Source organism: Podarcis pityusensis, assembly GCF_964106645.2.
Source record: "Podarcis pityusensis genome assembly, chromosome: 15".
NCBI classification, from domain to species: Eukaryota; Metazoa; Chordata; class Lepidosauria; order Squamata; family Lacertidae; genus Podarcis; species Podarcis pityusensis.
The window spans coordinates 17191055-17217015 of NC_138040.1; the positions used below are offsets into that span (position 1 = coordinate 17191055).

Below are 25961 nucleotides of genomic sequence, written 5' to 3' on the forward strand. Positions count from 1 at the left end.
CACCCGGCTTTTAACCTCTCCCTCCGCCCTCAGTGCCTGTTCTGGAAGATTACATTTATTTTTATCCTGCCAACCGAACTTTCTCTTAATGGCCACGGGATGTCAAAGTACAGGAAGAGTTTTCCTCCAGGATCTCTCCTGAGTGGACTCTGGGGCCTCCTGATAACCCTCCTTTCCTGACCGAGACTTTTATCTTGTGGTGAACAAAGAGCCCGCGCTGGGCAGAGGAAATTCCACTCATTGTTCCTGAGCTTCGGGGCCTTTTCTGGGCTGTGCTATCTCCCTCTGCCCTGGTCCGCCACCTTCAGGATGGATTGGCAAGCATTTCCTGCAGTGGCAATGAACAAGAGCCCCGTGAGACGGAGCTGAGCTTGTTCCTAGGCAGGGGTGAAACTAGGCTTTATTACTTGGGAGCCTCAATGCACCCCTCTGGAGGCTTCGCCCAGGGCAAAAAAACCCATCTAGTGCCCTGTATCTATTGCACTGTCCTTTGTCATCAGTGTGTTCCTTTGCCCAGCTCAGAAGAAAATGGCACTGTTAAGTTGTGGGAGAGCATATCAGACGACACAGCGATTCTTCAAACAGCTCTTGTTTATTCACAGGCCAGAACAGAACTGAACAGCAAACAGCTCATCCGGCCTGCTTTTATAGGCAGCCAGCTGTCAACATTGTAGCAACAACAACCCAGGGTTTCTCGCCTAAAATAACTTGACGTGGACCTGAGTGAAAACTATCTACACGATACTCCTGGTGGCCAGGGTGAGAACTTTAATACATAACAGGCAGTGCTATCCATGTGAAGATAAGAGTCACAGCTGCCTACTTCAGCCTATGCTGCCTCAGGAAGGTTGCTAACAAGGTGATGTGGCCCCTGGTCTGGAACAAAGGATTCTCCTAAACTGGGATATTGAGACAAAAGTGTGTAGGTGCCCGCTAAGGCAAAGTATCTGAGGGGTTTTCACCATCATTTATAAAAGCTCACAAGGCCGTTGGACAAAAAATAGAGAAACAGAAATCTCTCCTTCGCAGACTCGCAATCTGAAAAGGGCATGGTTCCAACGAGAAGAGGCACAGGGAAATTTTGTGCATGCCAAGTGTGAGGTGGAGTTAAAGTGTACAATACAGTGGTACCTTGGTTCTCAAACTTAATCCGTTCCAGAAGTCCGTTCCAAAACCAAAGCGTTCCAAAACCAAGGCACTCTTTCCCACAGAAAGTAATGCAAAATGGATTACTCAATTTCAGACTTTTAAAAACAATCCCTAAAACAGCAATTTTTCTGTGTAACGAGACCCTTGATCCATAAAATAAAAGCAATAAACAATGTACTGCAGTCACACAATCAATCAATCAGTAGCTGAACTGGGTTCCACACAATCACAAAAACAAAACAAAAAAGCCGCAAGGACAACAATGCAAAATAAATAGCAAAAACAGACAAACCTCAGCGTAACACTCAAAATGGAAGTGTGGTACTCAAATTGGAAGTATAACACTCAAAACGGAGCACATTCGGCTTCCGAAAAATGTTCGCAAACCGGAACACTTACTTCTGGGTTTGCAGTGTTTGGGTTCCTAGTTATTTGAGAACCAAGGTACCAATGTAATTCACCTGGAAGTAATGATGAATTTTTAGAATCCTAGAGTTGCAGGGCTGGAAGGGACTCAAAGGGTCTTCTAGTCCAGCCCCATGAAACACAGGAGTAATCAAAGAAGGGAGGTTTGTGAAGGGTCAGGGCCTGGTGTGGTGGAGTTTGGGCTTTGACCAGGCTCAAGCCTTAGCCCTTCCAGTGTAAAGGACCTCAGCAGGAAATGCTGAGATGCCTGCCTGACGCCACGCAGAGTTGCTTACGAAAATAAAATGGTGACATGCAGACCTGCTACTTGGGAGTGAGGGTGTGGGGTGGAGAAGGAGACATTCAATTCAGCTTGCATTTAAAGGCAAATCTACTGGATTTGCACTTTCTGAAGGAAAATATGAAATGAAACACAGCTGTCTCTTGGAATCCTTATGCCTCTGGATTTTGCAATGCATTTCCCCAGCCAAGAAAAGTGTGCAAAAAATGCAAAAAAGAGAGAGGCATAGATTTGTGAAAAGAACACCCTCAAGCTTCATTATGTTGGAGAAAATATAAATATTAGAGAAAATACACTGTGCAAAAATATGCAATTTAGGCACAATTGCATACAAAGTGTAGATCTTAGGAGAAATTTGCTGATAAATTTTCATGAGGACTTTTCAGGGGTCTTAGAAAAAGTTACACACGCATTTATTCCAAGACAATGACTTGAGAAATAGTGTAATGTCCTCTTTTGACCTGAAGGGGGCTTCCTTCTGCAACAAAATGGTCTGCAAGACGTCCCCTCCAGCATTAGAATGTCCTTTGTGGGATTACTCTGAAGTACCGGTAAGCATCAGAGCCCTTAGTGAATTATTGCTTCCAAGTAAAACATGATCAGGTTCAGGAAGAGCCAATACCTCTCTGCACAATCTCTCCATTAGGAGGCTCCTAACACAATGTGGTTTTAGCAGTGGTGGAGGAAGCTTCTCGGGCACCTGGGGCTGCGCAAACTGCCCATAGGGGTGGGGGGAACCGTGCATAGGGGGGGACTGGACGGGGCACGCGGTGCCCATTCCCACTCCCTCCATTGTTTGCTCGCCTGCCACCTTCCCGTACTCTCCCCTGCCTGCCTGCCTGCCTCTTCCAGCCGGGAGCGCGGGGTAACGGTGCGCTGCCCGCCTGCAACTCCTGACCCAGGGGGCGGGGCGATTGCACCCAGCCAGGGGGTGTGATCCGGCGTTGCGGCCCTGCCGGGGGTGCGCTCTGGTGAGGCCGTGATTGGGCCTGGCCAGGACTTTGTCATACACCCCCCCCCCAGGGATGATACCTGGGGCGCATCACCCCACCGCACCCCCCTTGCTCCGCCTCTGGGTTTTAGGTAATGTTAGTACTGCTCAGAGTAGACCCATTAACAATAATGGACATGATTCACCTAGACCTAGTAGGTAATTTCGGTGGATATACTCTAAATGGGGAATGGTGGGTGGGTGGGATTCAGTTAAATTTGCATGTAAAGGCGGACTTATTGTTGCTTCTAAAACAATACATCAACCAAAATGCAACCATCCTTTGATGATTGCACTCCTCCAGATTTTGCAATTTAGTTCTCTATTATCGTGTACCAAATCGTCTATACCAGGGCAGGTATCTTCAACCTGTTCAGGCCCAGGACCATTTTAACCCAAACATGTATTTGTGGACCCCTCTCTTAATCTTTTACCATATACTTGCTTGGTGGTACTGTTCCTGTTATGACCCACCTTGAATCAGGTTGTGATCCACCAGTGGATGCCAACCCACTAGTTGAAGACCAGCGCACTAGGGCAAAGTGTGCATAAAAAGGCGTATATTGATGAAAGCAACATGCAAAAATGCATATATTTGGCGACATTGCATATAGAAATTATTTTTTCAATAAGATGCAGGTGAATTTTCATAAGGACTTTAAAAAACACACACACCAAAAAATGACAAACTGATGTGAAAATGTGAAGAACTGAATTTTAGACTGGAAAAGTGGAAAACTGAAATGGACTGATTGAATCTGTCAGGCGAAAGTTTCAAAATTGGGCATTGCCCAGTGGGAGAGGACAAGACGAGCCCACTTCCATAGACATGGCAAAGAAGGTGGTACAAGTATCGAGTGAAGCCACATCTACCATCTCATCAGATGGTATCTTAACCAATGGCTGTGAACCTGTCCCTGTTGCATCTGTGGGAAGAAACCCAAAGTCTCCGTCTGCCCACATCTGCAAACTCCTATCGAAACGTGGACTGTATGACATCACATTATTATTACATCATAAATAACGAAGGGAGGATAAGGGGGAATAGAAATGCGATTAAGGGAGGCTTCCTTCCCTCTTCCTATTTTCAAAGGGTTTATTTGTATTTACTAATCTAATCGGTCACGGTAAACACCCAGAGGAGCTAAGTCAGGGCAGCCTTTCCGGTTTCTTTCACGCGGCACAAATTGCATACGCAAAAATTTTTGTACCGGATTGCAGCACGACGCCTCTCACCTTCCTGAGATACATTTTGGCTATTTGCATCCCTGCCCTTTCCCTACACATTTTTTGAATACAGCTGCTCAGTGTTCTGTATCCTAACAGAATCCTCGAGGACCAAAATCTGTATGGGTTTAGGGATGAGGTCTGCTGGAACCATAGAATCATAGAATTGTAGACTTGGAAGGGACCCCAAGGGTCATCTAGTTGAAACCCCTGCCACCAGTTAGTTACTTCAAAGTGCTGGTTTTTACCTATAAAGCCTTAAATGGCTCAGGACTGCCTATAAAGCCTTAAATGGCTCAGGACTGCAATACGTCAAGGACCATCTCTTTCCATATGAACCTACCTGGACCCTGAAATCATCTTCTGAGGCCCTTCATTGTGTGCCTCCTCCTCGAGAGGTCCAGAGGGTGGCAACATGAGAACGGGCCTTCTCTGCAGTGACTCCCTGTCTGTGGAATGCTCTCCCCAGGGAAGTTCGCCTGGTGCCTTCGTTATACACCTTTAAGCACCAGGCAAAAACGTTCCTTTTTAACCAGGCCTTTGGTTGATCCGATTTACACTCTATGCCCTTTTAAAATGTATTTTTTTGTGAAGGCTATTGGGTTGTTGCTTTTATTTTTATTATGTATTTTGTTTGTTTTTATATATTGATTTTTTATCTTGATTTTGGTTTTATATCTTGATTTTATTCTGTGAACCTCCCTGAGACCTCCAGGTATAGGGCAGTATAATAATAATAGTAATAATAATAATAATGATACCCAACTCCCCCATATATATCCCATGCATTCCATGCAAGTTTAAGTGAATAACAGAATGACTCTCCCCTCCTTTGAGTCTCATCAAAGATCTGAATATCATGCAACTTCAAGCTGGCGCTTATTGAGTGGGAAAGGAGTCTTGCTTGCCTGTGAAGCATTGAAGTTCCTGCCCATATGTAGATTGGAGGGAGGGGGAAGAACCAATATAGTTCAAGAATGGAATGCAAGCTTTGTCTGCAAAAGGTCTCAGATTCCATCCCTGAGTCATTTCCATGTAGGGTTGAGAAGGGCTCATGCCTGTCCCAACCTGGGACATGTCACATGTTGTTGGGCAACTTCCTTCAGCCGAAACCAGCCTGGCCAGTGCTGAGGAAGGATAGGAGCTGTGGTTGTCAATGGACACCAAGCTCGGAAAGGCTACGAGTGTAGGCAAGATTAAGGTAGGTGGACCAATGGCCTGACTCAGAGCAAGGCAGCTTCCTGTGTATAAGCCCACTCAAAAGTTCCCAAACGTGTATTGTAGAGGGTTACACTAGATGATGCTTTGGGCTTCCAGCTCTTCTATTATTATTATTATTATTATTATTATTATTATTATTACTTGCATACCACCCCACAAGTCTTAGGGTGGTTCACAACATACAATTCTATTATTCCAAAAATCTGAATGAAAATTTTATTGGCCATATCAATTTACCAATTTACATAAAAGTCTCACAAATATATAAAAATATACAGACTGTTCTGTGACTATAAACAATAGGAAGTTAGCAGCACCCAGGGATTTGCTGCTGTGTACCCTGCCCTGGTAAAGTCTTACTCGGTAGCCAAACAACCCAGTCCCTTTTCCCTTCTGTACTCAGAATATTCTTAGGCTTTTTTGGCGCAATATCCTAGTTTCTATCGAGAGGTCAGCATTCCTATCTCATCCGATTGAAGATTACATTTTTGTGTCATTGGTTTCACCGACTCCTTGAATTTGGAAGCCGAGGTTGTCATAGCCCATCTTTGCTTTGGCTCTGGCATCTTTCTCGTTGTAAAGGCAGAAGGCGCAGTGAGGGGTCTCCACCTCCACAGGTTTGCCAAAGTTATGGAAGTCCACCCTGTACTTCCCTTCTTTGGTCTTGGAGACCATGGGAGCAAAGCGATAGCCCCACAGCACCTCATCGGCGATGTAAGAGGTCCGCACCTGGCAGGTGGCACTGGTGGATTCCACCGTCCCGTCCAGAAACACCACCAGCTCAAAGTCATGTTGAAGGATGGTGTCCGCCGTCATGTGAAAGAAGGGGCTGCGCTTGTCAATGATGTGGTAGATGGTCAAGGGGGAGATGAAGAAGAGATTCTCATTTCCGGCATCGACTACGAAGTCTATGTTGACTTGGTCCAAGATGATGGTCTCCCCTTCAGGTGTGATGGTGGTTTTCAAGAGCTTGCCATAGATGTGGCTCCCAATCAAAAGACTTTTTCGGAGGTTGGCCACCCGAATGAGGAGACACAGCTTTCCGCCACGCTTGCTGATGACGGCATTCTTGCTGAAGGTGATGGTTTTTGCCCTCTTTTTGGGCCTAGAGATTTTGGCCAAGATGGCCCCGCACATGAACGAGTTGATGATAACCCCTAGGATAGACTGAATGATCAGCAGGAAAATGGCAGTGGCACACTGTTCCGTAACACACCTGAAACCATAGCCAATAGTAACCTGAGTCTCCAGGGAGAAGAGGAAAGCAGATGTCAAACCATTTATGTTGTCAACACATGGAGTGTGATTTATCGAAGGGCTGAACTCTGGCAGATCCTGGTGTATGTAGGCCACCACGTACCAGAGAAGGCCAAACAAGAACCAGCTACCTAAGAAGGCTGAGATGAAGATGGTCATCTTATATCTCCACCTGAGGTCCAAGACGGTGGTCCAGATGTCAACCAAGAAAACAAATCTTGATTGTTCTTCTACATTCCCAAACTCTATGTTGCATCTTCCATCTTTCGATACCAGTCTGGACCTTCGTCTTTTGTGTTCCACCCAGAGATGGGTGAAATGCTTCTGGAAATATTTAAGCATCTCCACCAGCCACTCTGGATAAGTAATGAAAAAAGAGGAACATGGAATAAACATTAGGACTGCAAGTAGCTTTTTTAAAAAACAACAACAACAACCAAACAAATAAGAATTGGACCATTTGCAAAGGATTTCAATGGATTGGTGAATAAACAAATGTGTAATAGCCCAAGGGAGCGTTCCATAGTGGTAGTTAGCTCAGGTAGGCATGGAAATTTGAGTCTGTTCTGCTTCATGGCTCTCCTGTAGAGCAGCTAAGTAGGCACTTCTATCCTTCACTCTCATGCAGGGCCAAAAGTCACAGCAAGGTCATACAACAGCAAGGTGGTTCCCAGGGACACATGGTTTGGAAAGTACTTTTTGCTTGGTTATTGTTGTGTACATTTGCGGAAGGCAGCTGCGAATGCATGAATTAACTGTGCCGGATGGTGCTTGCAGTGCGAGTAGCAATAATGGAAATCCTGTGGTGTGTTTTATAAATGTATCAGTCATGTCTCATGCATGCATGCAATTCATTGCTTGGTGCTGATGAATGATCTGAGTGGCGAATGTGCATGTGTGAACCAGAGCTCTTGGATGCCATCATGATTTTGAAGCTGCCTGCTAATCTTCTAGGAGAGTGTTTTGCAGAAGAGCCTCAGGATTTAACTTACTGCTGCATCAAGGTGACACTTCACAGCAAAAACTTAAACCCTTCACCCATTCCTCCACCGCAACTCCCACCCACCAACACGGATGTGCTTTTTTCGGTGACTGTTTTCAAACTTTCCAACCACAGGCCAAAGTGGATCTTAATGTAACGTAGGAAGAAAGAGGAATTTGTAGAACGCCAAGCACCACTGAGGATTGCCTGGTGATTGCATTATAAGAATTTAAGGTCTCAAATATAGAATAAATATTCATAAATACACACCTATCTAAATATATGAACCATGTGTCTGAAATAGTATGGGAGAGCAATCCTGAAGCCATTTTGACTCTCCCAATGACCTCAAATATTCCTCGGAAGTAAGTGAGGCAAAAGGGGAAATTTTCCCATTGTATTTTTGCTTGCAAATCCTGTCTTAAGGGCGTATTTGTGTATGAATAGGGTGAGCTTGTGGCATGGATTCGGGAACTGAGTATTAACCATCACAAAAGAATGCCCAGGATGCCCAGGTAATGCAATCAGTGACCATTATCAGGTATCCTGACAGACAGGTTTTCTGCTGTAGACCGCCTCCTTCTTTGATGTATGTATGATTTTTGGGGGGCTGGGGGAGGGTGGGTCTTGGGCTACAGGGTGAGCAATTTCATGAGTCTATATAAGGGCTTGTGCACCATTCTTCAGGGTGCTCCTCCCTCCTGCGTGTGGTGAGTGAGGACCCCATTGCAACAGTTTATTTTCCTTTAATAAAGATCAGGCTTTCTAGCCACTTTGTTTCTCAGATATACTCTGGTTGGCCTCTGTTATTTCCTCCTACCGATAGGGAACCCTCAAGGACTCTATATGGGTTCTGGAATACCCCATAAGGGAAAGGAAGCAGTTTTTTCTTATAAGAGTTGCATTATGGACTTTTAGTACGGTGAAGACCTTTGTATTCTTACAGGCCTTTTAACTCTCTCTGTGGGTAAGTTTGTGTTGGCCTTGGATTGTTGCTAATGCTGATTCGTATTTGATGTAGTTGGTTATTCTTGATGTGTGGCTTTTTCATTTTGAGAGGTTGTATTATATTTTTTAAAATAATTTTTTAAACTGCCCAGAAAACTTAGGTGATGGGCAGTACAGAAACAACAAATAATAATAATAAAGCAGTGTCCCTTTCATTGGGTACGCCAGCATTCTCCAATGGGATGTTTGCCCAATGTTCTAGACTACAAACCAGCATGATGGGAGTTGTAGTTATAGTTCAAAATAGCTGGATGATGCTAGGTTGGGGGAGGTTTGGCTAATCACCTGAGTCGTCTCCATCTTCTCAGCCTTCTGCCTAGGCAAGCAAGACATCCTGGCGCAGGTAAGGCACACAGAGCGTGCTCAAAATTCTTTCTCTTGATTCAATCAACAAGTGAACCTATTGATTTATTTGACCTGTTGATTTATTGTAACCCAGCAGGGCTCTGCAGCAAGGAAGATTCTGCCAGAGAAAATGCATTGGTCTTCAAGGTGGTACAAGAGCCTAGCACACCTTTGGCTGCAGGATACAAACATGGCCACCCCTCTGGAATTTGGATCATGTGACTGGCAGAATGTATTATTTGGGAGCACGCAGGAGTATTAACATACTCGTTTCCAAGATATGCAGATTTCGATGTTCCCATTCAGCTCTCAAAGGCCTCGTGGCCATTTTTGTTCTGACCTTCCACCCCTGCTCAGGAGCGGGGGTGGGGGTGGAGAGGGAGTCCAGTTAAACTTTAAGCAAGTGTGTGGTCACAGGAAGAGGAGCAAGGTTATTTTACAGTTCAAACATTTCGTGTCCTGGCCCTTACTTAGCATGTTCATGTTCAAAACACAGCCTGGAGCACTAAGAAAACATCCCTGTGCAATGGAGCATTCTTGGTACTTTCCCAACACCTGACTTTTCATTTCTCCTCGTGCGTTATTTTTTTTTTTGGGGGGGGGGTTAAGTCTCAAAACTTTTGAGCCCCTTATTTGGAGTCTTTCTTTATAACAACCCCCTCCTATAACATACTGTTTCTGTATTGCAATTCTAGGGGTGTTGCAGTTGGGAAATGCTTGAGTTGCCAAATGCACAGTTGTATATGCCAGAAGGCTGCCATCTGTTCATAGGCTGGGACCAAAAGGAGGCTCAACCAAGGACTTGTGGGTGCCCAGGGTGAGTTTGGGCTTTCAAAATTGTAAACAGCTGAGCAACCCATGCAATTGTATCATGGCTCTTTGCGCATCTCTATTACACAAATTCAGTAGTTAATCGTCATCATTGTTGGTGCATGAAACTTCTGCTACTCGATCTGCGGCTAGAATCACAGAATCAGAGAATTGTAAGGTGGGAAGGGACCCAAAGTGTCATCTAGTCCAACCCCACGCAATGGAGGAATCACAGCTAACCTTTACCTGCAGCAGAACATGATGCTGAGGTGGGGTGGACCATTTTGGGGTTGTTCTTAAATGTTTTAGAAGCTCTTAAACTTTTATTTTTAAATGGTACACTTTTGCCACTTCGCTGTTTGCCACCCTGGGCTCCTTTCCGAGATAGATGGTAACGGTTACTGTAACTATTATTATTGCCTTTTTTTGACTGCTTCTCCAATTTAAAAGTTCATGCAATTCAAAACAAGCTCTCCAGAGAGTGCAAGAGTGGAGGGGTGTTCACATTCCCCTCTTCTGCAGTGAAGTTTGTTTCTCCCGCCACAACTGCTATACAGTGGTACCTCGGATTACAAACACTTCGGGTTACAGACTCCACTAACCCAGAAGTAGTACCTCGGGTTAAGAACTTCACCTCAGGATGAGAACAGAAATTGTGCGCCGGTGGCAGGAGGCCTCATTAGCTAAAGTGGTACCTCAGCTTAAGAACGGTTTCAGGTTAAGAACAGACCTCCAGAACGAATTAAGTTCATAACCAGAGGTAAGGTAAAGGTAAAGGGACCCCTGACCATTAGATCCAGTCATGGCTGACTCTGGGGTTGCGGCGCTCATCTCACTTTATTGGCTGAGGGAGCCAGTGTACAGCTTCCGGGTCATGTGGCCAGCATGACTAAGTCGCTTCTGGCGAACCAGAGCAGCACATGGAAACGCTGTTTACCTTCCCGCCAGAGCGGTACCTATTTATCTACTTGCACTTTGATGTGCTTTCGAACTGCTAGGTGGGCAGGAGCAGGGACCGAGCAACGGGAGCTCACCCTGTCACGGGGATTCGAACCGCCGGCCTTCTGATCGGCAAGTCCTAGGCTCTGTGGTTTAACCCACAGCGCCACCCGCATCCCAGAGGTACCAGAGGTACCACTGTACAATTAGGCTTCAATTGATTTCCATTGGGGACATGGACAGGCGATTTTGTCTCTCCCCTCTGCAAAGGTGTTCACACATTGGCTAGAGACAAATCTGGTTTGAGGAACAAACCAGGAGCTTCTTATAGCAAAGCACAAGATTCACCTGCATTGGGGATCATGTCATGTATGAACGTGGCTTTAAAACCCAGCACTGGAGATGCAGAGGGTGCCCAGCCAACAGGAGTGTGCTTGGCACAGCTAGAGTCTCTAACCTCACCCAGTCCCTGCTGTGCAAGTTTAAACTTGCAGGGAGTTTTGTGTGTGTGTTTGTGTTTTAATGCAGGGGAGCTTTGAGGAAGTGTGAAATTACAAACACGGCAAATAATGCGCAATGCCAAATCCAGACCTCCCTTCTCTAAATCCAGCTTCTCTCTTGCTAAGAGCCTATCAGTTGTCAGAATAAGTCCCTGCCTGGGTTTAACACTCTAGCATATGCCGGGTGGGTGTGCATTGTTCTCAGCCTTTCTTCTCAATAAAAAGCATGCACGTTGTATAACGCAGGTTGGTCATGAAAGGTGTTTGCTAAGATTCAAGAGGAACCCAAAACCATCTTGTGGTTAGCATTCTGGTATAAGCTCGGTGCGATTAGAGATCGTGGTCCCCTCTTGAAACAAAGCTTACGTAACACACGTTGTATAATGCAGAAGGCTCCTAAGGAGAGTTCAGCTGAAATCTGCAGAGTAACCAGAGCTTGTCTTCTCTAATTTACCAAGGTGTATTAATTGCTTGGGCAGGGAGAACATCCAACGTTGCTGCCCTTGCAAGAGAATTCTGGGTTGATTTTAAGTGGAGGGAACGTGGCGTCTGATCTGATGGAAGGAATATGAGGTGTCTGCAGAAGCACCACTCATTCCTGAACACTTCTAATGATAAAGGTGCTTATTCCATACTTGTATTAAGTTAGATTGCTAATTCCCAAACTGTTTGCCAGAGCCTGCCAGTTTGCTGTGAGATCTCCTGATTTGCCACAGTAAATTGAATGATGTTGGGATACGTCTTAGATCAAGTCAGGTCATTGATCTTTCCCAGCCCTCCAGATGTTTTGGACTACAACTCCGTCAGGTACCCATAAAAATATTAGAACTGCCCCCATATTTAAGAGCACTGACATTATAAACAATTCTTAAAAATCTGGGGAAATCAAAAACATTTTAGTCGCAAAAAAAAAAAGGATAGCAGCCAGGGTCCTTCTCCCTGGGGTAAGCATTCCGGAGGAGCCACTGCTAAAAAGTCTCTGGTATCTGCACTTGAGAGGCCTCCCCTGTTAAAAGGGGCTGTGTGTTGTATCTCTGCATGAATAACTGTTATCCCAGGAGGCATACCCAAAATTCCTAAAGAAGCAATGAGGCAAGCATCTCCCAGAGGTGAACTAGGATTCATCCACAGCCTAAAATTGTAGAAAGATTCAGAGTAGAAAATGTACTGGGTCTGCCATTTTTAATGCAGAGAACAAGCTTCCCTTGGCTTTCTGGTGCAGTTTCTCATCAGTAAACTCCCTAGAGATGTAAAACATCTACTCATCATTTCTAAATTGTCATTTAATAGCTCCATCCCTGGAACAAATCTAACCCCCCCCTTTTTTTTACCTCCATAGCGTTAATGTTCCCTGCACACACAATCTGTTCCTATTCACTCTCTTTAATCTTTCCTGCAAACATTTATCTTGTTTCATTTTACATTCTGGCTTTTAAAGGAGTTCCCTTCCCTGCATGCACATAAACAACACTTGTCTATTTTTCTCCTTTTACTTTTCGTGATGGAAGCATGCATACCAATTGCAGCTTTTCTTTATGGCCAGAAATACATCGTGTCTCCCACTCCTGTAATAACGGCTATTGACTTAAAGTTGTGATGTCATAAACAGCAGGCAGTCAAGTGGATTCGAGCTTCTGAGACACACCTTCCGCCCTCCCCTCAAAAAGGGTGATGCTGAACCAGTTACTCTCTCTTTTCTGCTCCCTCTTCAGATCCTGACCTTCCTCACAGGATTCTGGGTGGCAGAAAACGGGTGGCAGTGAGTTGCCATAAGCATGGCCTTGAGCTCCTTGAGGGAAAGGTAAAAAATAAATACATGAACGTAAAGAACATCAGATGGGCCTGCTGGATCAGGCCAATGGCCCATCTAGTCCAGTATCCTGTTATCACAGTGGCCATCCAGATGGGACACCCATCAGCAGAATCTGAGCCCAAGAGCTTTTGATGTTCTCCTCCTCCATGAATTTGCCTAATCCTCTGAGAAAACCATCCACATCCCTGGTTCTTGTAGGAACAAATGCACTGTCCCTCAGACCTTGTGGGGGGCCAGACTATATTTTGAAGAAAAAATATATGAACAAATTCCTATGCCCCACAAATAACCCAGAGATGCATTTTAAATAAAAGCACACATTCTGCTCACATAAAAACACCACACAGGCCCCACAAATAATCCAGAGATGCATTTTAAATAAAAGGGCACATTCTACTCATGTAAAAACACACTGGTTCCTGGACCATCTGCAGGCTGGATTTAGAAAGCAATTGGGCCGGATCTGGCCCCCGGGCCTTAGTTTGCCTACCCATGTTCTATACTTCAGCTATGTGCTGTCTGAATAAGGCCATGCTCTCTTTATTAGGGAGTATAAATGCAAGGCCTCAAATGCTCAGTCTCTCTCTCTCTCTCTCTCTCTCTCTCTCTCTCTCTCTCTCTCTCTTGTCAGCTCTTGGAAGTCTGGGACTTCCAAGTTTCCACCACCTCCCAGTCACGCAGATGCGCACACCCACAAGTCTAGCAATTTAGGCAATTAATTTCACTGTCACTGTCGGCTGCCAGAAATATGTAGTTGTTCGAGGAGATTAGCAAGGATGTAATGAATAACTAAATGGGTCTCGTGAACCGGGGGGTGCACTGCGGATGCCCTAATCTAAGGCTTTGGCTCTGGACACATTAGCGGTTTGCAGCGCAAGATGGTTGCTTCCCCTCTGCCGTATTTCAAGTCACATTTGTTCATTGCTCTGCACTTCAAAGAGGGGTTCGGAATGCCTTCACTCAGTGCATATTACCTGTTTGGTTCCTCAGTGCTTGCAACCTCCCTGAACTCCTATCTGATGAAGCCATCATCTGGGCAGCTGCAGTGGCTGCCTGAAACAGATACACCTCAGATGAACCACGACTTATGTTTTCAAATTGGACGGAAGCTGGTTTGAGGGAAATGCACCAAACAGCTGCATTGCGCAAGAAACTGCAGAATAGCCGTGGACTGTGGCTCATGTCATGTGTGCATGGCTTCAAACACCAGCACCTCCTTTCCTCTGTTGCCTTTCCTCCTGTCTCGCTTGGTTTCTGCACCACTGCACCCCCTCCTGTTTCAGAACAGGAACACAGGAAACTGCTTTATAGCGAGTCAGACCATAGCTCCATCAAACTCAGTATTGTCTACACTGACTGGCAGCAGTGGCTCTGCAGGCAGAGGTCTCTCCCAAGCCCCACCTGACTTGCCTGCAGAAGGTCCCATGCGGTCCATCTCTAGCGTCTTGAGGGAAGGCTGGGAATGGCCCCTGCCTGAAACCCTGGAGAGCTGCTGCCAGTCAGTGCAGGCAACACTGAGCAAGGTGAGTCACTGGTCTGACTCTGTGTAAGGGGGCTTCTCTGGTTTGGCTGACTCAGAGGTGGAATGACAGGCAGACCTGTTCCATGTATGGATGCTGATTGGGTCAAAGGGGACCTTGAGCCAGTCGCTTACTCTCAGCTTAACCAGGTTTTTGAGAGAGATTAGAAGATTGGGGGAACCATATATGCCACCTTGAGCTCCTTGGAGAAAAAGGTGGGATATAAGTGTTGTTGTTGTTGTTGTTGTTGTTGTTGCTGCTGCTGCTGCTGTTGTTAATTACTCCTACTCCTCAGTACTGGCTCCCAGTATGTTCCGAGCAGAATTCAAAGTGTTGGTGCCCTAAATGGCCTTGGCCCTGTAGACCTGAAGGAGCATCTCCACTCCCAATGTTCAGCCCAGACACTGAGATGGAGCACTGAGGGCCTTCTGGCAATTCCCTCAATGCGAGAAGTGAAGCTACAGGGAACTAGGCAGAAGGCCTTCTCTGCAGTGGCACCCTCCCTGTGGAACACGCTCCCATCAGACGTCAAGGAGATAAATAACTACACAGCGGTTCTCAATCTGTGGGTCCCCAGATGTTGTTGGACTATAACTCCCATCATCCCTGAGCTCTGTATACAACTTTTAGAAGGCATCTGAAGACAGCCTTGTATAGGAAGTTTTTTAATATTTGATGTTACACTATGTTTCTATGTGTGTTGAAAGCTGCCCTGAGTGGTTGGGGCAACCCATTGAGATGGATGGGGTATAAATAATAAATTATTATTATTAGGCAGAAGCCGAAATCTCATAATGTCACCTCCTTTCATGAACAGCAAGTTGCACCACCTGATCCATGACCCACAGGAGAGGAGACAGAGGTCGCTGTGTTCCAGCCCCAGCCCGAGGTGTTAATGATTAAAGCCTGGAAAGGACTCAATGGATTTGGGATCATGTGAGCCATTGTTACTCTCCTGCCTCTCGCCACCGCTTGCCTCGCTCCCCCACATCACCCCCATAGAATCTTGGAGTGAACTATTAACTATTATTTCCATAGAACCAAACACGCTCTCCTCAAAGCCAACTGTACCAGAAGCAGAAACGGATGATTCACGAGAGGGCAGCAGCTCTACCAGGGTAACAGGTCCAAGACTTCTTTATGCTGCATAGGCTACAGCAGAGCAGTCAAGTGCCCCTCCCCCCCCCCCCGCCTTGCAGGCAATTCCCACCCCTCAACAAGACAGCGGTGGGCAATATTGCACCCTCTTCGCTCTTCCTCTTGATCAGCAGCTTGGGATCAGTTTGCCCAAAGGCTTGCCTTGCCCCGTATGTGCACATTCAGCCACTTTGACCTTACAAGTGCCAAATATCATTCGCTCCATACTTGAGAGAAATCAGTCTTTTCTATGTCAGCCCCTATTCTCTAGAACTCACTGCCTATTGATATTAGGCAGATGCCTCTGTTGCATTGCTTCCAATGCCAGCAGAAAACCTTTTTATTTAAGCAAGCCTATCCACACATGTTAGGGGACGCGGGTGGCGCTGTGGGTTAAACCACAGAGCCTAGGACTTGCTGATCAGAAGGTCAGCGGTTCGAACCCCCGTGATGGGGTGAGCTCCTGTTGCTCAGTCCCTGCTCCTGCCAACTTAGCAGTTCAAAAGCACGTCCAAGTGCAACTAGATAAATAGGTACCGCTCCAGCGCGAAGGTAAACGGCGTTTCCGTGCGCTGCTCTGGTTCGCCAGAAGTGGCTTAGTCATGCTGGCCACATGACCTGGAAGCTGTACGCCGGCTCCCTCAGCCAATAAAGCGAGATGAGCACTGCAATCCCAGAGTCGGTCACGACTGGACCTAATGGTCAGTGGTCCCTTTACCTTTACTATCCATACATGTTAATTATTACATGCATTTATATTTTTAAAAATCAGTTTATTTCATATATCCCCTTCATGGATCACTGCCTTGTCATGGCAAAGGGCCTTGAATGACTCCAAGAAGCTATAACTATGTCTTGCAGGGCCACCCAGGATGGACAGGTCATAGCCAAGAGTTTAGACTAAATGTGATCCACCTGGAGAAGGAACTGGCTGTCCACTCCAGTATTTTGCCAAAAAAAAAAAGAAAGAAAGAAAGGAGAAGCTTTGAGAAGAAAGTGAGAGTTTCCAAGGCATGCTCTGGTTCATGGGGTCACAGAGAGTCGAACACGACTAAGAAGAATCAACAAGAACAATTTCATATATATCATTCAGTCATTTTCATCATGGCTACTATTTTCAAAATATGTTTTGCTGCTCTTTTCAATTAATTTTGCATACCATTTGAATCAACCTGCTCAGGTTTACCTTTTTGATTAAGCACTATATAAATTCTGTTAAATAAATAAAATCAGGAGCGGAGAGGGTGTCATGCTCCCAGTGGTGTAGCATGCGACGGGGGGCTGTGACTCCAGGCACATTTTCTTTAGGGGGCACAACCAGCAACCCCACCCCCACCCCACGACAGACTCCCTCACTGAGGCTGGAGCCATGGGGTGGGAAGCTGGTGTCAGCTTGCCATTCGAGCTGGGCACCATTCCTTGAAGACAGGCGCTGTAGCCACTGTTATCTAACCGCTGGGGGGAACGTTTGCTCCAGCTCCTGCCTTGAAGGGATGGAGCTGGGTTGCCACTGCTGATGCCAATCAGCCAATTTTCACAGTGCAGAATCAGGGGCACGACAAGCCTGGTCACGAAAGGTGGCAATTGGCTGTTCCCACCTGCAGAGGCAAAAGGGTGGCGCTGTGGGTTAAACCAGAGAGCCTAGGACTTGCCAATCAGAAGTTCGGCGGTTCGAATCCCCGCGACAGGGTGAGCTCCTGTTGCTTGATCCCTGCTCTTGCCAACCTAGCAGTTCGAAAGCACGTCAAAGTGCAAGTAAATAAATAGGTACCATTCCGGCAGGAAGGTAAATGGCGTTTCTGTGCGCTGCTCTGGTTCGCCAGAAGCAGCTTAGTCATGCTGGCCACATGACCCGGAAGCTGTAGGCTGGCTCCCTCAGCCAATAAAGCGAGATGAGCACCGCAACCCCAGAGTCGGTCACGACTGGACCTAATGGTCAGGGGACCCTTTACCTTTTTACCTGCAGAGGCAGCCCTGGGGAGAGGCTCTTTCAGAGATGCTCTAGGTTTGCAGACTCAGAGGTTGCTGCAGAGTGGGGAAAGATCGTTCTGCTAAGTTCCTTAAAGTGGGCCTCATCTACAATATATATTTATAGCAGCATCTTACCAATTTAAACAGCCATGGCTTCCTCCAAGGAATTCTTGAAAACGCAGTTTGACGTTAGCAGATCCCCTAGTCCTCTCTTAGACCGGAAATTCCCAGAGTGGTTTAACTGTCCATCCCTTTCTCTAGGAAACACTGGGAATTGTAGCTCTGTGAGGGGGAACAGCAGTCTCCTGACAGCTCTCAGCACCCTTGACAAACCGGGCTTCCCAGGATTCCTTGAAGGAAGCCACAACCGTTCAGAATGGTGCAGTGCTGCTTTACAGATACAGTGGAACCTTGGTTCTCGAATGCCTTGGTACTCAAACATTTCAGCTCCCGAATGACGAAAACATTCTGGTAAGTGTTTTGGATTTCAAACGGTTTACAAACGATTTGAAACGATTACATTTGAGAACCAAGGTGCCACTGTATAGTGCAAAAGGGGGCATTTATTATCTTAGGATTCAAGCCTTGTTCGTGCATCAGGAAGGGACATCGGCTCAAATCTAAGAACATCAGGAAAGCCTGCTGGATTGGGCCAATGGCCCACCTAGTCCAGCACCCTGTTCTCACAATGGCCAACCACATTCCCTTTATAGGAAACCGACAAGCAGGACCTGAGCACAAGAGCAACTCTCCTTTCCTGTGGAACTGGAATTCACAAGAATTGCTGCCCCCACTGTGGATTGCTTCCAACAATCTGAATTGACCTCAGGATTCCAGCACGATTGCATTGGTCTCGCATGAAGCCTGAAGCTTGTGTGGCTTTGATATCAGACTCTGCAACTGATGCTTTTTCTTCTTCACTCCCCACCAGCTGACTTCTGGAAAAGAGGCAAAGATCTCAGAGCCACCAGAGCAATGGAGGAAACATTGAGTTTTCTCCTTGACGTTCCTGTACTTTTCCACCCATCGGCCATGTAAATTCATGAGTCTATATTCTGCCATGCAAATGGGGAGCCCGTCAGCCAAGCACTTGTCGCTGAAGCTCTCCATGCATCTCCTCCTACTTGGCAAAGATGACCTGCTGCTCTGCCTTTGTGGGAGCTACACCTTTTCGGAGGAAAAAGTGATGTCCTGGGGCACTCCCAGGCAGTCGGTATCCAATCACATCCAGGAAAATTCAGGTTGCGCAGTTAATGCTGATGTGATGCTCTTGCGTGCCAAACCTGCTTCCACAAGAGATCAGACCTTATGTGCTAAGGGAAAGGACTGGGAAATGTAGGGTAGGGGTTCCTGTTCAGGGGTTTCTGTTAGGGCCAAGATTTAATTTTGGAGATGTTAATTTTGCTGTCATTAATATCAAGGTGTTTTTTTTTGGGGGGGGGGTTCTGCATATTTTTGGATTTTATTACGAGTTTTGTGGGGATTGCTTAATTTTGTTGTGTACACTTTGATAAGTTTTTCATCCATTGCTTAGGGCTACTTCTGTCATTATGTAACTTTTCATCTTGTAAGGCACCTTGAGCATTTGTTTTAACTATGGAAAGGTGGCATGCAAAGAAGCCACGAGGGTGTTGACAATGGATGGTGCCGCAACATTGCTCCCCCCCCCCCCCGCACTCTACATTTCAAGCAGTATCATCCCACTTTAAACAGTTGTGGCTTCCCCTAAAGAATCCTAGGAAATTTAGTTGTGAAGGGTGCTGAGAATTGATAGGAGACCCTCTACACCCCAGCTAAAGGTAAAGGTAAAGGGACCCCTGACCATTAGGTCCAGTCGTGGCTGACTCTGGGGTTGCGGCGCTCATCTCGCTTTATTGGCCGAGGGAGCCGGCGTACAGCTTCTGGGTCATGTGGCCAGCATGACTAAGCCACTTCTGGTGAACCAGAGCAGTGCACAGAAATGCCATTTACCTTCCCACCAGAGCGGTGCCTATTTATCTACTTGCACTTTGACGTGCTTTCGAACTGCTAGGTTGGCAGGAGCAGGGACCGAACAACGGGAGCTTACCCTGTCGCGGGAATTCGAACCACCGACCTTCTGATCGGCAAGTCCTAGGCTCTGTGGTTTAACCCACAGCGCCACCCATGTCCCTACACCCCAGCTAGAGCTACATTTATCCAGAGCTGTTTAATAATCAACCTCCCTTCCCAGAGAACTCCCAGGGAATGGCTGAGGACTGCTACAACCTCCCATCCTTTTCAGAGCACTGGCAGGATTCCCCCTCTCTTCAAATCCCTCCTCAAAACCTACCTTTTCTGAGACACTTTAGCTCCACAAAGCCCAGTTCCCACATCCCCTGCCCTGCTGTGCCTCAGCCTGTAACAAGGCCTAAGCCCACACAATGGAGGCAGGCAACCACAGGCTGCATTCCTGTTGACTTGCTGCCTCTCACTCCCCTTCCTCTGTTGCTTCCTCTGTGTTGCATTTTGAATTGAAAACTCTGAGGGACTGTCGACTTGCACTACATAGAACACTGTGCATAGTGATGGTGCTGCTTAAATAAATAATCAATAGCTGTTTCTCTCGCCACCCCAACTCAAAGTGATATCCCCCTGAAGAATCTGAAGATGTGTGCATGCACACGAAAGCTTATACCAGAACAAACTTAGTTGGTTTATAAGATGCTACTGGACAATTTTTTATTTATTTTATTTTTATTTTGATATCCCCCCCTCTCATCCCAGTTGGTTTCCTGAGTTGGTTTGTGACCACAGAGGTGCAAAATGAATGTGGGATTGTTTAAACCATCCACTTCTGTGCTATGATGAAATAGAGGAAGGGTGTGCCTCTGACAGCAATATCTGATGCCCAATACTGTACATTCCAGTAAAAGTTCAGTCCAAGTATTTCTGAAGAACTTGGGGGACATCAGCCAAGTTATCTTTGCAAATCATGGTGGAATCCATGAAAGGAAGCTTGTCTTAAACTTCTCTACATATTGCATTCATTCTTGTTCTTTAGCTTCATGAATTAAAACAACACCCTGTTTTGTATTTCTAATTTCTTCCCCAAGTATAATTGATTTGCAAAACTTTGCCCGTTTTCAAGCTACGTTGAGTGATTTAGTGACCCATTACATGGGTCACTGATGTGAAGAGGCGCGTAAGCAAATGAGATGCAAAAAGCTACTTTGCATTTGTGATTGCAGACACAGCCATTAATAACTTTGCCACATGATGCACTAAGAGCCTTCGCTGTTTGTTTGCCATTTTAATGCATCCGGTCAAATCCACCCATAGAGCTCCATTGACCGTCTCTCCAGTGACAACCCCTTTGCCCTCTAAAGTGTTTGGAAAGACCTGGGCTAAATTCCATTGGTGGAGGGGGGGTTGATTGTGTACAGTTAACTTAAAATGCTCCATTAGAAAATTAAAACAATGGGGTGGATAACCTTCCCCAAACTACTTCCCATTGTGCTTTAGAGGCATTTTCTAGGGAGTGAGAGGGAAGGAGGAACTGGCGAAAACTGCCTTCCTCTCTTCCATCCATGGCAGCATCTCATGAATACAACTCCACTCATGGTCAGTCTGGATACAGCCCAATATCCGTGAGGTTGTCCAAGATTCTAGCATAACTTTGCTCACCACGGGCACATTGACCCCCACATTGAGGGGGTGCAGCCACTTGATGTGCCTATAGTTGGTGCCCCTGTTGTTCAGGGTAAGCATAGGTAAAGGTAAAGGGAGCCCTGACCATTAGGTCCAGTTGTGGCTGACTCTGGGGTTACGGTGCTCATCTCACTTTATTGGCCGAGGAGCCAGCGTACAGCTTCTGGGTCATGTGGCCAGCATGACTAAGCTGCTTCTGGCGAACCAGAGCAGCACATGGAAACACCATTTACCTTCCCGCCAGAGCGGTACCTATTTATCTACTTGCACTTTGATGTGCTTTCGAACTGCGAGGTTGGCAGGAGCAGGGACCGAGCAATGGGAGCTCACCCCGTTGCGGGGATTCGAACCGCCAACCTTCTGATTGGCAAGCCCAAGGCTCAGTGGTTTAGACCACAGTGCCACCCTCGTCCCTAAAGCCGCGTACTAAAGCATACTTCGGAGCATTTTTTAAAAGATGTACACTCTATATTTAAAGAAATACACCTAAAAGTATGAATGTTATGAATATGTGTTTGCAATTATATGTATGATAGGTATCACTGCAGAGCTGGTTTTTGACTGCAGCTTTCTGGGAAAAGCAACACTCGGCTCCCTTTTTTCACATCACAGCTTGGTGACTGAGCACACACTTTGCATTCAGGAAGCCCCAAGTTAACTCCCTGCCATGTCTAGTAAAAAGGGGATGAGGATAGCAGGGTTGGGATAGACCCTTCCCTGAAACCTCAAAGAATTACTGTTACTCAGAGAAATACTGGGATTCATGGACCCAGTACAGCAGGAGCAGCCAAAATGATACCCTCCCTAGTCAGTGGTCAGGGATGATGGCAGCTATAGCCCAATGACTTATAGAGGGCACTATCTTTTTTAACAGAAGAGAGCTATGTCTGCCCTATTTTATAAACCCTCTCATGTTAATAAATCTCATGAGATTTCCATTGCAGCAAATTAACTTCCCTTTCCAAAACTACAAAAGCTCTGCAGCTCAGACCTGAAGACCTTGAAGAAAAGAGATCACCGTCTGAGCCTGCCTGTGTGACATCTGCTGGATTTAGAGGTGGTGGGAGATACAGGCTCCTTTCCAGTGTCCCAGATTGTATGCAGCCATTTGGCCTGATTTTAATACTGACGCAGCTGCTTTTGGAAAGGCTCACAGCCATCGCTCTCCTGCCTGCAAACGATGTGAGGTCCAGAAGTATCACCAGGTAGTCTGTGTGGTACACACAAGACCCTACAGAAGGAGATGTGCAAACGACAAAGTTCCCCCTACAAGGAAGACCATGTTGTGATCTTGGTTGATCTGAGCATAGGAACCTTGCAACTCAGGTTGGCTTTCCATACCCTCCAAGTTGGCTTTCCATACCCTCCAAGTTGGCTTGCCATACCCTCTGAGTTAGCTTTCCATACCCTCCAAGTTGGCTTTCCATACCCTCCAAGTTGGCTTTCCATACCCTCTGAGTTAGCTTTCCATACACTCCAAGTTGGCTTTCCATACCCTCCAAGTTGGCTTTCCATACCCTCTGAGTTAGCTTTCCATACCCTCTGAGTTAACTTTCCATACCCTCCAAGTTGGCTTTCCATACCCTCCAAGTTGGCTTTCCATACACTTCCTATTTTCCAGGGACGGCCCTGAGTTACAAAAGCCATCCCAGCTTCTGATGTGATCCTGGAATGTCCCAATTTCCCCCACCAGTGCTGCTGCAGATGACCCAGCACTTGTCTTGAACAATGGCTGCGAGGAGGCATCCCGTTGCCTCTCCATGGCCTCTCCATGGCCACCACTGCCAGCCTCCTCCCTTGGGCAGCTCGTAGCGGCTGCTGGAGAGCAGCTGAGGAAGAGGAGAGGCTGCCCCCACTGAGCCTCGCATGACGCACCAGCTCTGAGGGGCAGGCAGAGGGCAGGGCTGCCCTTGGCAGGAAGAAAGAGGAAGCAGAGCAGAGGGCAAGCTTTGTGTGTCTGCATCTAATCTTGCCCGTTTCTAAAATTTATTTACTGGCGTGTGCGTTTCTTTTTGGAAATCTACCAAAGAATAAAATAAAATTGGAAATAAGGGTGTGTTTTTCTCAGGACAGTGGAGAGTGTGTGTGCTGTGTCCCATTGGTGTGGTGGTGGTGGAAATGTTCTGTGGGGCAGTGGAGGACAAAAAGGGAAGGGGGTTAAGGAGGGGCAGTTGTGAAGGAGTGGGAAATATCTCTATTTTTATCTGAGGAATGTTCCATGCAGATGTGATTTTGCATCTGAGTTAATTGTGCATCAGAGAAGCAACATTGTATCTCAGCCATCAGACAACATGAAGTACAGGACCTCTTCACTCTGCCTGGCCTCAGCCCACTCACTGAGCCTTTGGATCGAGAGGAGGAGAACAAGGACCGGATGCAGATGTCCCCAAGGGACAAATCCCTGCAATCAGGTGAACGTAATTTTGGCTGGGCAACATGGATTGGGTCCCTGGCATGGAGGCTAAGGGGACTTTAACCCTTTGCCTCCTGCTGTGGTTCCAATCTGTGCCTGCTGACAGGGCTTCAAAGGCAGATCTGAACCCAAGACTTGATCTGCTACACACACCCTCTCCTATTGTCTACCCATCTCTCCATTTGACAGGTCCTGATCAGAAAAGACTTTTAAACATTGCAGGAAGGTGCCAGTCAAACTATAGAGCAGCCTTTTCCCAGCCTTTCAGGTGCTTAGGACTGCAATGCTCGCTGCCTCTGGCAATTGGACCTGTTGGTCCTCCAAAATATCTGGAGAGCACAAGGTTGAACTGTAGAATATACAGTTCAATTAACTGTACCCGTGGAAATGGCTTGCCCTGTTACCTGAGACTAATTTCGACCAGAAATTCAGCATATGATTGCTTCTCTTACCTTCTTTGCTAAACAGTAAGGTGAGGGATGTCCCAGCCTTTCCCTGTTGATCTTTTCTTCAGCCCCTGTAAAGCTGCGGCTTCCTAGGCTGTTGTGGTCCACTAGCTCTTGAATTCTCTGCCAAGCAGCTTGGGACTTTCTTTGGCATTTATGAATCAATGTGTGAGCTTAAACTGGTTGCCAGCTCATCTATATGCAATGGCACAATTAGGAGTGTGGCTTACTTTATAACCCCGCTGGAAGGAGAGAGAGGAGTGGCTGCTTCGAAGGGCTTAGATGCAGCAAAGGTGTCGAACTTCCAACTAAAACACTTGAGTACAGAATGATGGTCCAGAAACTGAATGTGGCTTCCCCCAGCATGAAACTGACCTCGCCATGGTGGTTTTCAAGTATTCTGCTTTCAAGAAACTCTTTCAAGATCAGCTCATCTGCCAAGGGAGAGGCAGAGAGAGACCTTCTCTTTAAACTACTGAAACTGCCCAAGTCCAGGTTTCTCCAGAAAGTGGCTACTTCATAAGGACATGCTAGCCATGAACACAGCCCTTGGATGCCCAGATCTTGGTGCCATCCATATGTGAGATCAAATGGGCAGCTGCAAGAGATTGGTCTCTCTCATTGGCAGCATCAATATTGTAGAACTCCCTGCTGGTGGAGATTCACAAAGCTACCTCTTTAGATGACTGGAAAAGAAATTTAATATATATATATTTTAAATTTTTAAATCTAGCTAGCTTTTAATCTGTGACCCTCTGTTTCTTTCTTCTAAGCTTGAAATTTGTTGGCTGCTGGGAGTTTTGTCTGCCTTTTTCATCATTTAATTATCGGTTCCTGTTGCATTCTTTGAAATGATGTATTGTTTTCAATTTGCTTCCCCCCCAGTTCTGGTGGTTCTCCTGTGGAAGTAAGTTCCACAGTTAAATGATGCACCTTGTGAAGAAGTGTTTTTAGTTATGGAGTCATCAAATTGTAGAATTGGAAGGGACCCAAAGAGTCATCTAGTCCAACCCTCAGCAGTGCAGGAATCACAGCTAAGCTTATAGTCTCTTCTTCTGCATGCATATAACCCACAGATGGATCGGTTGTGTGAATCTGGCACTTTTAAGTCATCCAGCCATTCACATCCAGCCTTACTTAAAAGAGAGAGAGAGATTGTGTGGCCAACAATGGGAAGCCACAAAGCAGGACCTGAGTGCAAGAGCTGCCGTCTTCCCACTTGCAATTCTCATAAACTGGTATTCAGAAGCATCCTGACATCAGAAGTAAAACCCGGCCACCATGGCTAATAGTCATCAATAGCCTTCTCCTCCTCCATAAATTTGTCCAATCCTCTTTCACAGCCATCCAAGCTGCTGGCCACCACTGCCCCCTGCGGAAGTGAGTTCCACAGTTTAATGATGCACCGTGTGAAGAAGTCCTTCCTTTTGTCTGTCGTGAACCTCCCAGCATTCAGTAGTCTTCAACCTCCTCTGAAGCCGGGACCCACTTTTAACCCAAACGTGTGCCCATTTCTTTTATTTTCTTTTTTCTTCACCACAGATTTGTATGGCAGCAGTGCTGTTCTTACGCCTTCCCTAAATCAGGCTGTGGTCAAGACCATTGATGATGAAGAAGAAGAGTTTGGATTTGATATCCCGCTTTATCACTACCCTAAGGAGTCTCAAAGCGGCTAACATTCTCCTTTCCCTTCCTCCCCCACAACAAACACTCTGTGAGGTGAGTGGGGCTGAGAGACTTCAGAGAAGTGTGACTAGCCCAAGGTCACCCAGCAGCTGCATGTGGAGGAGCGGAGACGTGATCCCGGTTCCCCAGATTACGAGTCCACCGCTCTTAACCACTACACCACACTGGCTC

At 46.4% G+C, this 25961-nt stretch overlaps 1 protein-coding gene across 1 annotated transcript; it reads right to left on the reverse strand.

The window, feature by feature from the left end:
* Positions 1 to 5616: 5616 nt before the first annotated feature.
* KCNJ1 (potassium inwardly rectifying channel subfamily J member 1) lies at positions 5617 to 24168 on the reverse strand. The gene is made up of 2 exons (XM_080983638.1): positions 24111 to 24168; positions 5617 to 6907 (listed from the first exon to the last, which is right to left on the reverse strand). Exon 2 carries the CDS (start codon positions 6891 to 6893, stop codon positions 5775 to 5777), a length of 1119 nt encoding a protein of 372 aa, XP_080839764.1. The 5' UTR covers positions 6894 to 6907; positions 24111 to 24168; the 3' UTR covers positions 5617 to 5774.
* Positions 24169 to 25961: the final 1793 nt, after the last annotated feature.

Bases quoted from the DNA above. Each gene is read 5' to 3' on its own strand.
- KCNJ1 (XM_080983638.1), bottom strand. From the start codon at position 6,893: ATGCTTAAATATTTCCAGAAGCATTTCACCCATCTCTGGGTGGAACAC.